A 17,478-nucleotide genomic window follows, 5' to 3' on the forward strand; every position below is an offset into this window, starting at 1 on the left:
GCGTGCAGCGGAGGCAGGAGTGCAGTTCAGAGATAATGGAGATAAAGCATTAGCCCCAGGATTGCAGCATGGCGAGGAGCATTTTTTTTCCCTTTTTTTTTTTTTTTTTAATAAATGCTGTTATAATTCCCTACATTTTGCATGTTATAAATGGAAAAGGATTACCTTTGGAAAATGGGATTCTGTCTGGTTGTGAATCTGCTGATCTCACATTAGTGAACACAAAGAGGCGTGCTTAAAAGTATTTAAAAATATTAAAGGGAGATTTCCAAGTGTATTTAAGCCCCCAAAGAAGCATAAAGGCATGCAGTGACATTTGTAAAAGTGCCTCAGTAGGTTAGACATGGAGTCTTGTTAAAACACCCATGTCATCTGGTCCTTTTAGTTAATGTCCTTAGCTCTCTACCTGCTTTTCCAGGAATCTAAGGACATTTTATAACTGGTCTTCAGAGTTAAGGGGAGTGAGGCAGACGGTTTCCCAGGGGCAGAGCTCACCAAAGGCATTGGCTGTATGGGCACAGAAGTGTTTAAGATACTTCTGGTATCTGTCTAGTGTTATATAGCTCCTTCTGAGGCCAGACTTTCCCCTCTTGGTTAATGCTGAACCATACAGATCCCTTTAATCCAGATCATGTTCATGTAGATTAACAAACAGAATTGCTCTAAAGATTTTGCAGTTTGATATTCATCTCAAGTCAATTTATATTGATGGATTATTCATTTTATTTCTGTATCATGAAATGAACTCTGAATATTAAATTTATCATAATCGCTGCTGCAGCTGCTACTTATAAATATGTCTTAAAATACACAGTAGAGTCACTTTGATTCAATAAATCTTTATTTCTCTTCAGCATTTCCTTGATACTTCTGCAGAAATCCAAAAGACAGAATTTCCAGGGGCAGAGGGGCAAGTAATCACCCGTGCAGTGCAATAACCACATTAATACCTGATATTTATGCACTCTTTTTCGAAGGATTTTATCTGAATTGTGTCATACCACCCTTGATTTAATTCTCTAATAGAAGTGCCTGTGCTCCTCTGAGCTTTGCTCTTTGACATGGTGCTAAAATGCACACCAAGTGTGTGTTTCAGAAATATGAGACCCTCATGCCCTGAAGTTAAGTGTTAAGCTCTCGACAGGAATGGTTCAGCCCTTAACCAACAAAATACACGTGTCACTGCGTGCATTTGCTCGAAAGACTCAAAAACCTTTTAGACAAAACCCTAGAAGCTGACTGGTGGTGAAAATTAAGGTTTTCATGGTACAATTTGCAAGAGTAAGAGTTTATCCTGCCAAATTCACCTAGAAAACAGTGTAGCTGAAATCTAATATTAATACCTGCTGCTTGAAGGAGTGCGGTTTGCAGAAATTATGCTAATTTCAATGGAGATAAATTGACCTCATGCCAAGCAGAGAAATAATTTTTGATTAGATGATCGGTGGGAATGACATCCTCAGTGCAGTTTTTAAAATGCTACAAATGGCACAGATTAGGAAGCTGCGTCGCCTGTTCTTCAGGAAGATGCGATTAGCGGGAGCTGCCTGGCAGTAGCATCCATCAAAGGTTGAAAGTTCAACCTTCAGTTAACTCTGCTCTAGCTATTTCCCTTAAATATTTTCTTCTTTATGTAACTATAAGTTGTCAGTCAACCCAACAGAAAATGTAAAACAGCTCTAATATTTTGTACAATTATGCATGCAGCGAGCTATCAGCACAATAGTACTGTATATACTGTCTGCGTACTTGGCTTGGTTTTTAAATTATCAGTGGGATTTACTGAGCAGATCAATTTTGAAGTGACTGTAGGCTCCAGCGTGCATGTAGGGATGGCTAATTACGCTGTATCGGGCTTGCACACTTTGTAAATTAAACAAGATTGTAAAGGGGATAGTAGTGACTGTACGATTTTGGCTCTCTGGTGCCTTTCATCTGTCTATGTTTTGTGCTTTCAAAAGTTGCAATAAATAAATCTCATGCTACATCTAGAAAGTCAATTGTTTTGTATTCCTCAGTGAATAAGGAATGGAACTGGGAAGGTTATCACTAGTGTTGTTACAAACGTGGAGCTTGAATGAAGAGGTGAAGTCATGACAGCCAAGGTTTAATTTTTGAAGGTGTTCAGTGTGTCTCCTGCCACTGATTTCCTCCAAGCACAGATGTCCCCATGCCCAGAGACAGCAGTTGAGACTATTTCTGCTGTTAAATTGTTAAAATTCTTCCTGGCACTGTTCTGTCCTGGCTGATAGCCCTCTCCCAGGAAATTTCTGGGAACATTGTGGGAGATAGGACAGGACAGGGACCATTCCCAGGAGATAACTAGGAAGGGTCTGTGGGTCTGATGGTGTGGCTGAGGGCTAATCTGGGCGAGCTCACCCCAGGGGCAAAGAGCAGCCCCAGGTGCATTTAATGCTCTAAGCCAAACTCCTGAAATTATTGGGTAAATATGAAGTGTTTGACCTCAGTTTTGCAAAGCTGCTTTTTAGTGAGTCTCTCACTTCTCCAGATGAGAACCTGGTGGTGGTACCAGCAGCATGCTAGGGTGGGGGCTGGGCTATATCCCACTGAATTTTCCATGTTTCAGTTGGAGCTACTCGCTCTCTGGCTTCCCATATAACCATGGGAGACAAAGAGGCACCTCTTGGGTGATTCATCCCCCCTTAAGATAAGTGTCTAAGGTAAGGCAGATGAATCACCCTTGAGAGCTGCCACTTTTTCCAGCAACCCTAAAGAGTCAAGGGTGACCAGCTTTGCTTTAGACTTCTGCCAGTTTGTTGGCCAAAACCCCTCTAATAACCCCGGTCTCTCAAATGCCTTCACTCTGTTTCCATAAATTATATGTAAAACAAGGGTATAGGTAATTCAATTGAACTTCAAAGGTATTCTTGCACTTGTGTATAACATAACCTGGGTGAAAGGCAATCTTCTTTCCTTTTTCAGAGCTTTGGAGACCCGTCTTATTTGTTGTAAGGGAGCAACATCCTAAGATTTCATTCCAGTTGTGGGGAGCTGCCCTTGCATCACACAGAGCTAGAGAGGCAGCTGTAATGCTTAGGTCCATATTCTATAAAAAATTCCATTAAATGTGCTGGATGAGATGTCAGTGCATGATTTAAACCTTGGTCTAAACAAGGGGTGGCAATTTTAACCGTGGAAAACCAAATTTTACCCTGGGAACATCTGGGGAGGTTGAGGATTATTTTCTCCCTTTGGTTTTGTGGCTTTCTGTGTGCTGCACCCTTGGCAACAGGGCTTCAGTGAAAGGAAATCACCCGAGAGCTTTGACTGTCAAGTGATTTGTATAAAGTTTAGATGGCTAAAGTCCAAATTTGTGTGAATGTGTGTGCACGCAGGGGAAACCCAAAGGCTGAGGTTAAATGTATGAATTCTGCAGGTGTCTCCACTCTAGACCTTTGTAGACGTATATATTAGAGAGAGGATTATCCAAGGACAGAGAGTGGATTTGGGAACAGAGACCCGTGGCTCCACCACACCCTCAAAGTCACCCCAGCCAAGGTTCTTCTCTTTATGCCTCAGTTTTCCAGTTGGCAAGAACTGGCTAATATTGAGCTGCCAGATGCAGGGGGTGATTTGAAAACTTCTAAGCGGTCATAACCATCATGGCTCAAAATCCAGAAGCAGAGGTCCTGTTTGTTAAGAGGAGGTGTTAATTACTGCACTTAGCTGTCAGGAGCAGCGTGTGTGGTGGGCTGCTGTCTCTTTCTGAGGCTATTTGGTCTGTGTCTGTCTTAGAGTGATTTTTTATGTAATCATTGATTGTTTTGCTCTTTTGGGGAGATAGGTTCATTTGCCTTCGCTCCTTTCTAATGAAGGTCGAAAAGATATAACTAGAGCTGAGAAGGAAGAGGATAAAAGAGGAAAATCAGAAGAAGAGGCTCTTGTAACCAAAAGAGGGGAGCCAGTCAGGATCAAGATCTTTGAAGGAGGGTAAGTGTCTCATTTTATTTCTCTTTTTGTGTCAGAGTTGTATAGGAGTTACTGATAACAATGATGGAAAGTCAGTGAAGGTGCTGTGTGGAGGTGAGCAGGAGGCCAGATAGAGTTGCCTTTAAGCTTCCTTTTTACAGCCGCTGTAAAAATCTGGCCCTTGAGATCTGTAGCTTCTCCGGACTGAATTAATTTCTTTTTTTTTTTTTTTTTTTTTTTTTTTAAAAAAAAAAAAAAAAAAAAAAAAAAAAAAAAAAAAAAAAAAAAAAAAAGTTCTATTTTTTTTTTTTTTTTTTTTTTTTTTTTTTTGAGTTGTCTTTAATTTAGCAAGCACCTCAATCTCTTTTCTGAGTGGGTGGTTGAGTGAAGATGGCTGCACAGTACACAAATACGTCTTGTAGCTGTCTCTGATGTGAAAGGGGTGTACTCCAAATCTTCTAAATCTTTCCAGAGCCCTCTCCTGAAAATGATATTCCTAATGGTTGTTGCCATTATAAGGAGGATCTGGTGAGATCTTTTCTGATGCCTGGGTTTTGGGTGGGGGAGAAAAGAAGGATTCTACTTATGTGATTTTTAATCGTGCCCAAACAAAGTAGCTCAAACCAGAATGGATGAAAGGTCCAAATTTGATGTGTACCTTAATTCTTGGCTTCAGGTAATTCAGAGTACTCTTTAGTAATTCAGCACTGGTCTAATAGTGTTTATCATTTCAAAAGTAAAAAAAAAAATCAGGTAATAAATAGTGTGTCTGTGGGATACAATTAAAGATCATCCTTCCTGTGTGTTGCAGAGGGGGCCAAAGAGATGTAAGAAATCCCTCACAGAATTCATCACTTCTGCTCTTGCCATTGGGTGGTCTTGGGTTTTGTGTGTTAGAAAAAGGCTTTAATTAGTCAGTGGTTGTGGTTTTCTGCTGTTACCCATTGAAGTTCGGGTTTATTTCAAAATATTTCATTAGCAGATGATCAAACTAGCTAACCAAAAGAGTAAAATAGTGCTTTGGGAAAGGAAAGCTGCTTGTTTGTTCAGGAGAACTCACCTCTCACCCAGACGCAGGCACTATGGACCCAGCTCAGGGTTAGATATGTGTCGGCAGTGAGCGGTGGATGCAAAGAGCTAAAGTCGTGGCAACCTATGATGCTTATGAACTGAAGTGATTCGGGGAGGGAGCTAAGGAATGACAAGAAAGCAACAGGCTGAGAAGCATGATGGGTTCAGTATGTTGCCATCACCCTCCCGTAGCAGATGGGACCCATGGGACTAGCCGAGCACCGGGTTTTTTTGCCTTAAGGCCCATGAGAAGCCTCTCTTCCCCTTGACCGGGTCATCCTGGAGCTGTGACGGTTTCAGGGGGATTCTTGCGTTCCTTCCTAGACGTGATTAAAGAGGCTCAGCATTAGCGTGAATGAAAATCACCCTGCCCCTGGCAGAGCAGCTTTGGGGAGGTTTTTTGGGGAGAGCTGCGGGGGTGCTCAGTGCTGGCTGCATCCCCCGCGACGAGCCACGTCTCCGGCGCTCAGGCGGGAGCTCTGCATCCCCCAGCCCAGCACAACGGATGCGGAGCCACGTTTTTCTAAATGACAGACACAAAATAAAGCAACTTTTCTGACATGTTCTGTGTAAGCCAGCATCAGGGAAACGTATTAGTCATCCTGAACGTATGCTATGCTTTATTTTAAAGTTCCTGTAGCACTTAAGGCAGCCGTCCTTCTGGATGCGAGACAGAATATAGTAGCTGTTTAATGCCAAGCACGGGCACTAATGGAACACACCAGGTCGCAGAAATAAATTTTCTATGCAAATTACATGGCATATGTGCTGCTAAGAGGTCAGGCAGGACGGGCTGTTCTCCCGAGGTGCGTGGTGCCTACCTGGGGGTCTGTGACTAGTTCCCACAAAGTTTCTGTTTCAGCCTCAGCAGCCTGTGTCTGCAGGGATATTTTCTTGCAGGGAAGGAACAAGCCTGCAGATGAATCCACAGGGTTCCTAGTGCTTTGTGCAAGATGCTAAATGGATCAGACCCCTTTCCTGGCCATCTCTAGAAAATGGTTTACAAAAAGGGCAATCATTCTCAAGACATTATTTCACCGTCTTTTTTTTTTTCTTCCCTCATAAAAGTTTCCTCCTTGTCTCATTTTTCCCCTTATTTATTGGTTTCACATGGCCTGCTGCTGGCTAGACCCATCCTTGCAGTGGGATGCAGTATGTTTCAGATCTTTTGGAGCCATCCCGTGCTTTGTTGCCTCAACCAAGGAGGGAGATTATAAAGCAATTCAAGTGTTCCCTCAAAAGATGAACTTGCTGCAGCTCTTTTAGCTCCTTCTTCCCCTCAGTTTTATTTTCTTTAGAGCTCTTGCCTTTCTCACTGCCATTTGAAACACTGCTTTTCCCTCTGTACAGTTTTCTGGCCTCCCTGATCCCAGAGCTGCCTTTTCCCCATTGCTACATCCCTTGTAGCTCTGCCAGGACCAGCTCTGCTACTTCCCCCGCTGTTGTCCAGCTGACTGGCTAGAATCATATTTCTTGGCTTCCAGAGAAGACCAGATTTCATACTTTCATCATACCCACTGCCCATTTACAAGGAACCAGCTGATGAACCTGCCAGAGTCTCTCGGAGCACTGTGGGGAGCTTGGCTTCCCTTGCAAAGTGTCTCTCATTTGAACATGTGTCCTCCCCAGCTGTGAAAGTGGATGGTTGCTTTGCTCATGTTTGCCCACTGGGAAGCGTTTTAAAAACAGCAGCTTGCAGATTCTGTGAGACTTGAGGTACATTTAGACCTGGGTTTGGGATCAAGTCTCAGTAATGCCACACATGGGGTGTGCTCAGGCTCAGCTTTTTCCTTTGTCACCTTTTCCATGAAGGATGTCAGTTGGCCCCTATGGTTTTATCACAGAATGTGGAGTAGTGGCCACTGGGGCTGTCAAGAGGATCTGGGTGTTGTAGGTGTTCAGGTCCTGATCAGTTATCCTGCCATTTCAGCATTTATCTCCCTTGGCTTCCTGTGGAGAAGAGAGCTTGTTGTGTCTCTGGTTTCTTGGGAACTGCGGGAGGGAGGTACATGGTTCTGCCTTGACTTTTCCACAGTTAACTGTAGACTGGATCCACAGAGTTTTCTGTTGGGCTCCTGTTTAATGAACAAATTCCTCTTGGAGACCAAGACTTAATGTAATTCCATATGTAATTTCAGCAGTGACTTTTACTTCCAGCCTTGAAATTTCAGAAGACTGGGTAGACCTCAGTCGCAGCCAGCATTCACCCCCCACCATGAGCACATCCCATGGACTTGATTGCAAAGGAGACAGGAGTTATTTAACGTCCCACACAGACTGAACACTGCACAGTCTCATTAGGTTGTGTCTGGGAGAACCATGCCATTAAGCAGTCAGGTCAAAGTTTGTATTCCTGAAGAAGCTAATAAAAATATCTATTGGACTTGTCCTGAGGGATACTGTGGTGGTTTTGAGCAATGAAAATGATCTTTGAAGGTCAAGCTGACCAGCACTGCTGCAGAAGAAGAGCACTGTCCTCAGTGGCTCTGTGTCACCTTTGTCAATCTGCTTTGGTACTTTGGAGGCACCGGGCCCATTCTGAAGTCTTATGTCATGAAACTGTAGATTGGTATCGACCTGATTTGAGAGTGAGGTCTGTGGTGGTATCATGATCTTGTCAGGGAAATGTTGCCTGTTTACTGTGCATTAGCATTACCACGATGAAATCTGATAGTGGTGGGGTAGTTACAGTCAATATATGTTCTTCTGTTTCATAGCAAAACTCTCTGTGCTTTTATGGGGCCTTATTGCACTATTTCATTGCAACTAGAAGGGAAAGGAATACCAAGATATAGAAGGTTAAAGACCACTAACCTTAACTGACATCCCCAAACCAGGGTCATGTAAAATGAGTACTACATCAAAAGGAAAGCTCTCTTTGGAAAAACCCTTATGGCTGCAGCCTTATGGTTGCAGACCCAAGAATCCTTGTATTCACACCTTAAAAAATACCTCCTCGTCACACTATCCCATGTGTATAAATCTACACTTGAGCTTGAAGAACCTGTGGTGATGTAATGTACTGTATCTTTTAACCTTAAGAGGGATGCCCATAGTGCTGTTGTGACCCACGCTGCTCTAGTCATCAGTTTGGTCTGACTCAGATATGAATCCAAGTCCTTCACTCTTTGTCCCCACCAATGTGTTAACAGAGAGCTGCAGGTTCAGCAGCCATGGGATTTTCTGAGCTGGGGTCCTGAACCCTCACCTTAAATCACTGCTCCCTTTCCCTGAGCAAAACCCTTCCCGTCTACAGTACAAGTAACTGGGGGATTGTCAAATAACTGGGGGTTTGTATGAGGTTTGATTATCGCATTCCCTGGAGAGCCTGGGGCTGGAGGGGCAGGGACTGCTGTGTCACACTATCCCCCGTCTCCACACCGTGGGGCTGCCGGTGGGGTTATAGGAAGCGGTAAGAAGATGAAGCTGTACTTCTGACTCCGTCTGTCCAGCAAGAGACTTTTCCTGTGGTTGAAGGAAAATGGAGAAGCTTTGGGACTGTTTTATCATACTCGAACATGGTTGCTAAATGGTGGATGCATAAGCAAAACACCCCAACCCTATGAGGGACCCATTAGCTGGATCCAAACCTCCCTCCCCCTGGCTCTCCCCAGTTCTTGCCACTGTGGGCTCATGAGGATCTGTGGTTGGCATCTCTGAGGTGATCTCACTCCATGTCTATGACTGGCCACAGAAACTGCAGCTCCCACTACCCACTGACACGCACCTCATGGAAAATCCCTGGCACAGCAACACGAGAGTTTTATTACCCTAGAGAAAGCCTCTCTGTTAAACAAGCAAAGTTTCTCGGCGTGTAACTCCAAACCCTTGCGTTGGACCCAGTTCGTTCAGGGGATTTCCTTTGCTGCTTGGATGGGTTCTAAGAATTCACCATGTTTATTTTGAAAGAAGCCATTTATCCCAAAGACACTCACTTGAGCATGCACATTAGCGTCAGCGAAGGAATCGGAGTGAACTGATGTCTGTAGCACATCCCGCTGCCATGTGCATGAGATAACAGCTGAGGTTCCTTCATACACCTCCAAACCTGCTGGTATCCTGAAGGTGAACTCACTTCACAGCCACAGGGCAGTGCCTCAAACGAGTAAATGTATCTGCAAAGCAGGGCTGGTCTGAAATAATAATATTTTACCCTGTATACTGCACCTAGGTATACGCAAAGAATTCCTGTAATTTGCATTTTTAAGAAAAAGGGGCTTTCCTGAGACTGGCTGCTTTACACAGAAGGGAGAAATTGGTGTTAAAATTCTCCTGTTAGGGTTAGTGGTGTCAGACTGACCACTTGACATTAATTTGAGCATCCTGTGTTTCTTATATGTGGAAATTTTTGATTTTTTTTTTCAGATAGGACTTTACAATAAATGGAGAGGAGAGCTTTCAGCTTTCATGCCACTGGCTTTGAGACTGGCAGGGACAGCCCTAATGCTAATTAACCAGCTTGTGTTGGGGATGCTGGGAAAAGGGAAAGGAAAAGCATACCCTGATTTTGTTAATACTCTGTCTGTTTCCCTCTAAATGGCTGGTTTCTGGGGTGGATGCCCACGAGGGTTGGGTACAGCCTGAAAGGTGACGATGTTAATACTTGCCAGGATCCACCCCTGTGGGTTCTGGGGGCTCCAAAAGGATCAAGGACAACCCTCATTTCTCATGCCCGTTAAAGGAACATAAGGTCTTTTTTGAGCACCATACGTTTACACTCTCTCTCTTTTTTTTTTTTCATAGCACAAGCAAAGCACATTTTCTGCTTAAAAAGCTAACAATCCAAAGGAGACAAGGTGCAGGGTGGCAATTTAAGGAAGGACAGAGTTGTGAATTTTACCGATTCTGACAAGATGAAAGGAGAAATTGTTTGAAGAGACAGGTTTGCAGGCAGTGAGAAAGGCAGCTTGAGAGATACATTCAGGAATAGCAGCAGAGAAAAATAATAACCAGAGAAAAAATATTTTCAAAATGAAAGGATTATATGCTTTTTGCTTTGAAAATCATTGCATTCTTACTTTAAAATGTATTTAGAAGCTAATATGAAGACAAGGTTCTATTTAACTTAAAGCAAAGGCTTTTCCCTACCATAATATGTCATTATGAAAATTTGGAGGTTTTTTTCTTTTTAATTTCGGTTTGAATTTGAAAATTATTTTTTCCCTGATAATTCAGGGAGTAGTCAAACTGAAACATCATTTTTTTCAGTGGTCTGTTCTGGAAATCTTTTCTTGGATGGGGAGCAGCAAGGTAGACGGCAGGAAACAGCGGATGGAAGAGGAGGAAAGTGAGAAGTTTGTGGGCAGAGTCAGGGCAGAGAGCAAAAAAGAGAAGGTGTAACTTATTGACTCCGACTCTGGACCCCTCAGCCCGTCTGCTCCTTGCACGCTGCCGTGAGATGCGTTAGCTCCAAGCGGCGCGTCTGGGAGAGCTGACACATTCCCTTTGGAGGGAAAGTGTGGGACGGGTCTGTAACAGCGCCAGTTCCCCAACCTGCCACTCAGCAGATGGTGCTGCGTGCCAAGAGCTCTTGTATAAGTAACCTTGTATAACATAGAAATAACCTCGGGTTATTAACTTTAAAACAGGTTATTAATTTCTGTCGGGAGCAGCTTCTGGTTGTATAACCGTGACTGAAGCATCATGCAAGATCCCAAATGTTGTATCTTTGGGACAGAGTTCAGGGCTTGAAGCTTTTTATATTTTCCTTGCTTTATTTATATTTTGCTTGTTTTTATGACAGTACATGCACCCTGTGAGTTGACAGTCTCCCCTGAACATTTACAGGGCCTGAACAGTGCCTGTACTGGGCACTGGTGAGGCCTCACCTTGGGGACTGTGTCCAGTTTTGGGCCCCTTACCACAAAAGAAACATTGAGGTGCTGGAGCAGGTCCAGAGAAGGGCAATGGAGCTGGTGAGGGGTCTGGAGAATAAGTCTTGTGAGGAGAGGCTGAGGGAGCTGGGGGTGTTCAGCCTGGAGAAAAGGAGGCTGAGGGGAGACCTTCTGGCTCTCTCCAACTCCCTGAAAGGAGGGTGTAGCCAGGGGGGGGTCGGTCTCTGCTCCCAAGGAACAGGCAATGGGACAAGAGGAAATGGCCTCAAGATGCACCAGGGGAGGTTCAGATTGGATATTAGGAAAAATTTCCACCTGGAAAAGGTTATTAAGCCTTGGAATGGGCTGCCCAGGGCAGTGGTTGAGGCACCATCCCTGGAGGTATTTAAAAGACGGGTTGACATAGCCCTTAGTGACATGGGTTAGTGATGGTTTGGGCAGTGTTAGGTTGATGGTTGGACTAGATGATCTTAAAAGTCCCGTCCAACCTAGACAGTTCTATGATTCTGTGATTCCTGAAGCATCCGTGCAATGCAAATCAGCATCATTCACATCCAATGTACTCTGCTACCTCTTTTGGTTTCCCCTTATGGATGCAGGTAGAAAAAAAACCATTAAATCCTGTGTATGTTTTGATCAACTAAGCGTGGACCCCCCCTCCGTTATCATCCTAGCTCCGATACAGTTGGATGAAATAATATTTGCAAGCACGTGGACCCCTGTGCTGTTGATGCTTTGGGTACCTTGATGACCGGCCATCCGTTCACCACCTCCACCTTGGCTCCCAAATGCAGAATGTCCCCATGTGCCGACGGCTTGGAGCACTAAGGACAGCTTTTCTTTAATACCAGCTGTGTTTGTGCTGAGCAGTTCCTGAACAGCCTGTTCCCTGGCCTCCTGAACACATCCTGGAGACAGCAAGTGGTGGTGGTGAGAGCAGAGAAGTGTGACTTGGGGACGGTGGACTTGTGATTCACCGTGACTCTGAGATAAGTCATTCTCCTCCCTGCACTTCAACTTCCTTGTTGTCTTAATATTCCTTAGTGGGAATTGGTAATGTTTCCTGTTCTGACTATCTCATCACTTCACTTAACGAATTTGGTTTATTCTGTAGCTTATTCCAGTTTTCCCAGGAAAATTGACAAACACAGAAGGATTTAGTCTAGATTGTTGTCTGGTCTTCTTTATTAATTTTTCTAAATTATTTTTGCCTGCACAGCCAACCCGCTTTCTTGACACGTCCTGCTGGCAGACGCTCTTAATGCAGCTTGAAGCTAATTTCCCACAGCCAATTATTATAAAACGTTATTTCCAGTTTCCTCTCTGACCTTGTGTGGGATGCTCAACTTTCTGCAGGGATTTCTTTCCTCCTAAGTAATGATCCCTGTAAGCATCCAGCCAGCCAGCCCTTGAGCTTCCCCACTGTGACATGGTTAGGGTGGGGCAGAGGCTGACGGTGGTCCTTGGGTGGAAGATGATGCTCTTCCTGAGCCCAGCATTCCCAATAGGGTTTTCACAGCCTCTTATTCCACTCACTGTGACTTTTGTCTTCTCTGTGTTACACCAAGAGAAGAATTCCCATTTGCTTTCCGCTCAAATAATGAAAAACACAGATTTAATAAACAGTATCAAGCAAGAAGATGTCTTTTATACCTTGTACAGGTCCCTGGGGTACCTGGCGAGGGCAAACCTTTCTTGCTGGCATTGGGCTGTGTCTTATCTGGAGAATGAAGAGTGCTCCAGCTACCAGGCATGTCAATCTCCTGTGGTAACACTAAATAAAGTAAAAATCTGCTAATAATTTTATTTGTTCTATCAATTACTTTGCTTATAACACCCTGTGGATCCTAGGATCGGTCCAGGTAAATAAAGAGATGCAGCCTCTCTTCTGCAGGCTCTGAGACCAAGAAAAGAGTGTGTTCCTGGGGTGGGACAGGGCACAATTTTCCTTCCTTCTTCAGTGGAAAAAGAAGTTCAGGTCATTGTGAGCATAGAGGCAGAGAGCAATGCCTTGCTTGGGATGTCTCTTAAGAGGCAGAAAGAGAGCAATGCCTTGCTTGGGATGTCTCTTCCATGCCCTCAGAGACTTGTGACCCTGGAGATCACCTTATCTCCCTGTCTCAGTCATCCCTTTGCGAAAACGGGGGCAAAATCAAGGATGGTAATAGTGGGTGTTTCATTTTCAGACCTCATGTCTTTCCTTGGGGCTGGTTAGACCATTCCTCACATCTTCACCATTGGCTCTTTCCTGGACCTATGTGCAATAGAATTTCATTGCTGGGACTGGGGTTTCCTTATGGAACCCTGCGTGCACTGCTCCAGAGCCCTTCTCTATGGTGAGGGCACAAAGTGAGTAGGGTCTGAGAGGGGTGGAAGATCAACATGGGGAAGAGGACCCTGTCATTCCAGGTGGTGAGAGTCCAAGGATGGATGCTGTGTGCTGGTATGTGTTTTATACCAAAGAGTTACAAAAAAAAAATGGACAAACAACATGTGGAGCAAGAAATGCCAGTGAGTGTTACAGGTCCAGGGCTGTTGGCAGAGCAGTGCATGAGAGATGGGAGAAAATGTGACATCTAACAGCAGATGAAGGGACACACAAGAGCATTTCAGGGTGTGTTATTTGCACAGGTAAGGGGAAGGCGGTGGAAAGGAAGAGTGTGATTTAATCGGACAGTTTTGGCAGCTGAACAGGGATGGAGAGAGGTAGAAATTCGTTAAAAGGCAAGAGATTACAATTATCCGAGCAGGAGAGGGTCAGGCTGGAAGATCTGAGCTCTCACAACAAAAAGGGAGTGTGTGGGATGGAGAGGAAGATGGGACAAGCTGGTGCCAGCAAAGAAGTGATGAGGAAGAGAGCATGAGGGTGAGGGATATCTCAGGACAGGGAAAGTGACCCCTAGGAATGGGTGCATGCATTCCTAGGTTAATTCCTAGGTTAATTAACACCAGGTTAATGACACTTGTGTGTGTGCCTTTCCAAGCTTGTATGTGCCTTCAGTGTTGTAAGAGTAACCACTTTTGTGTAGTTTAATAAAATCTGGACACTCTCCTTTGTCAGGGGTTTGAGAATGACAATATAAAAGAATCCATGTGGTGTCCTGAACTAAGTCCACAATCACCAGGGCTGTCCTTCTGCGTCTCGCATTCGCAGGCATGACACAATGTCTTATTCTCAGCTGCTGTTTGAGATGGGCCAAATGTCTGGAATAATAAGCTCTCCATGTTAGCAGACTATTTATGAGCTTGTGGCAAACATCAAGATTATAGGGTTTTCACTTTATTGATTCAGTGACACAATCTCACAATTAATTCAGTGGAAAATCTGAGAAGGCAAACGTTTTTACCAGGTTTACTTAGGATTAGCCAGTTCTTAACATCTGCATATCTAGGCAGCCTGTCCTATACAGAAATGTAATTTATAGAAGGCCTTTAATAGATTCCAAGTACTGTGCAATCAATTAGAAACCTGATGTTCAAATAGACAGACCCAGAGCTAACTGCCTATTACTCAATCCATATTCCACTAGGCAAATGGCAGGAAGATGACTCTGAGAATATAATTCTGAACTGGCTTTTCAGGACTTCCTTTTCTGTCCCTTTGTAATGATGAAAACATTACTTTTGAGGAGACAGGTCTTTTCTCAAGGTAGATGTTAATCTGATTCCTGTTTTATGGTTTGTTGTTTTATTATTTTGATTTTTTTTTTTTTTTTAATCTTCCCAAATGTAGTAGTTGATTTTCAGTTCTCTTCAGTATCACCTACCAGAGAATACCCATGATGACAAAAGGGATGTGAAATTCTTGGGAACAGTCTACATGATGGAAATGATAGAGGTCCGAGAGTAAAGAGTGACCAAGCTGAATTTGCAAAAAATGGCATATATTTGCGAGCATGAAATCTGTCTACTGACTTCGTATTTCACCTAGAGAGGGACCACATTCCTGAGATTGGGAATGAAGAACTCCCTGCTCCCAGTTTGGATTCCAAATTTTACTTTTGGATAAGTTTTAGTCTTTTACATAATTTGGAAGTGAGCACACAAGCCATACCGGTGGTAAGAAAGTGCTTGTAAGAACAGAGCAAAGCCTGTTACGTCCTTAAATATTGGGACTGTGAGAGCCAGACTCAACATTTAAGAAAAAATTTCCAATTCTTCCTGGTTTGTTGCTGGAAGGAGAGCAGCTTAGCGTGTGTGCTTTGTCCTGATATAGCCCATGATGTAACTGGATCTTTGATGGTTATGAATATCATCGTTCATCTGCACAACCGAGGGAGGTGCAATGCCATGGAAGGAAGGTGAGATCATTCCTCCTCATGGGACGCCGCTGGGCTGACTCGAGGGGGGAGAAGTTGCACGACGTGACAGGAGCAGATGGAAAGAAGACCAGCAGGACCAGAGGGAATGGGCAGAGTCTGCTGCTGCTCAGAAAGCCAGCGAGTTGTTGGAGGCAAGGATCCAGCTGCAAGGACGTAGTGGGCAGGGCTGCATATAAAATGCTGCTTTTCTTTTTTTTTTTTTTTTTTTTTTTAAATATTCCATCTTCTCAAGTTGCTTTTCACTGTTTTAAAGTTATTCTGTCATTATTTTTTTTTATGAGAAAGCCTGCTTACTTGCTTTTTAGTTTTAGGGTTTTTTTGAGGAGGAGCTCACTAGAGATGCGGTGCAGGCAGATGTAGCTCAAACCTGTGGCCAGTCTGAGTCCCATGATCTCTGGGCTCAGTTTCTCTAGGATGGAGGAGTAGGCAAAAGCTGTGATTACTCACTGCAAGTGTTTAAAGTAATTTCCCTGTAGTGAAGTACCCGCTGCTGCTCAGGCAGTTACGCAGAATCAATGGAGTGAAAAGGGAGGGTGGGATGTGGTGTCCCTCTTCAGAACCATGGGAGAAATTCATGCATAGGTTTTGAAAGATATGAATCCAGGCTGACTGTAACTACATGTTTCTTCGTGTGTAGAACCTCAGACAAAAGACAATGTGACCTAATAAGATATTTTTGCTGCCCTGTTTTGCTGCTTCTGCTGATGTAGAGATAAGACTGAAAAATTACATGATTTTTATAAATTGGAAGCAGGGGTACTCCATGGGGACATTACAGGCAGGGTCTTGGCTAATTCTCCTGATGAAGTTCACCTGGTATCTGTGCACAGTGGTTCGGTTTCTTGGAAGTTCCTGTGTTTCTGAATGCTTGGGTGTTCTTATCTCTAAGCTTTATCCAGGATGTAGTATGTCAAACATGAGGGAATAATCAGATGCATGTAGCCAAGTTTTTATAAACCTTTTTTTTTGTTGGGTGCTTCGGCTTCTTGTAGACCTCGGACATGATTGAACTGGTTTGTGTAACTCTTGGTTGGGGTAGCAGCACAGTAGCAGCACTTTCAAAGAACAAATATTACTAGCAGATGTTTTAGATCAGCAGTTAAACCAGTGGTTTTCAATGTTTGTGAGTTTCTTGCCATTCTTATTTAAACAAACTATTTGATGGCAGAATTATGTGGTTTTCAAGGTTGCGGGAGGCTGAGCACTTACGCCGCTCTTCTGAGATTCAGCTGTATGTATTTCAGTCTCCTTACGAGACCAAAGAGCATGGGGTTATCTGCAAGGCATTGGTCTGAAGTGTGCCAGAGCAGCCTGTGCCCGCAAGCTGGCTTTGATAAAATAAGAACCTTTCCCAAATGTGAACTGAGCAAAGACCTTCATGACTGAAAATACAGCCCTCTGCTTGGCAGGAGAGCTGCTGTGGGGCGAGATACGCAAAGGGTGTAAGGGAACTGGAGTTGGGCATGGGGAAGGGACGTCGTGCTGCTTGAGGGCTGCTCAAGAAATGCAGAAAGAGAGCCTCGGGAAGTTCACAGAATCATAGAATCATTTAGGTTGGAAAAGACCATTGGGATCATCGAGTCCAACCATTAACCCTACTCTACAAAGTTCTCCTCTACACCATATCCCCCAATGCCACATCTAAACGACTCTTAAACACATCCAGGGATGGTGACTCAACCCCCTCCCTGGGCAGCCTATTCCAATGCCCGACCACTCTTGCTGTGAAAAATTCCTTCCTAATGTTCAATCTAAACCTCCCCTGTTGGAGCTTGAAGCCATTCCCTCTCGTTCTGTCACTAATTACCTGGGAGAAGAGACCAGCACCAACCTCTCTGCAGTGTCCTTTCAAGGAGTTGTAGAGAGTGATGAGAGTAGTTGTACAGAGTGATGAGTTGTAGAGAGAGTTTAGGCTAAAGATTGTTGAGTTTTTCATGAGAATTCAAAAAGACCGAGTACTGTTTGGCATGTGCTTACTCAGGCAGTATACAACATAAGGGAGGAAGCTGTTTTTTGGCATGATTCTGTTATTGACTTGGTTTTTGGATATTTTCCTTCTTTCCAGTACAAAGTTGAGAACTGCAGTGAGATGTCCTGTGTATGTGGGAACATGGGGGTCACGGTACGAATAACAGATAATTACTCTATTTACCCATGTTCTGAATGGCTTTGAGTTTTAGAGCTGAAACATGCTAGTTTTGCTGCAAAGCATCATTAATAACAATAATTTATTATGAATTCAGCTCTTCACACGTTGAATCTTGAGTTAAATTTGTTGAACTGAAATCTGAGCTTATCACTCAAAAAAGGGCTTAATTGTC

General features: G+C 43.8%; 1 protein-coding gene across 1 annotated transcript in view; it reads left to right on the forward strand.

The window, feature by feature from the left end:
* The window catches only part of HIVEP3 (human immunodeficiency virus type I enhancer binding protein 3), a 291,528-nt gene that overhangs the window by 224,364 nt on the left and 49,686 nt on the right, over positions 1 to 17,478 (forward strand). Inside the window, exon 8 of the mRNA XM_014949186.1 lies at positions 3,806 to 3,951. Within this exon, the coding sequence (XP_014804672.1) occupies positions 3,806 to 3,951 (146 nt within the window). The remainder of the gene's footprint in view (positions 1 to 3,805; positions 3,952 to 17,478) is intronic.

Source organism: Calidris pugnax, unplaced genomic scaffold (genome assembly GCF_001431845.1).
Source record: "Calidris pugnax isolate Ruff unplaced genomic scaffold, ASM143184v1 scaffold174, whole genome shotgun sequence".
NCBI classification, from domain to species: Eukaryota; Metazoa; Chordata; class Aves; order Charadriiformes; family Scolopacidae; genus Calidris; species Calidris pugnax.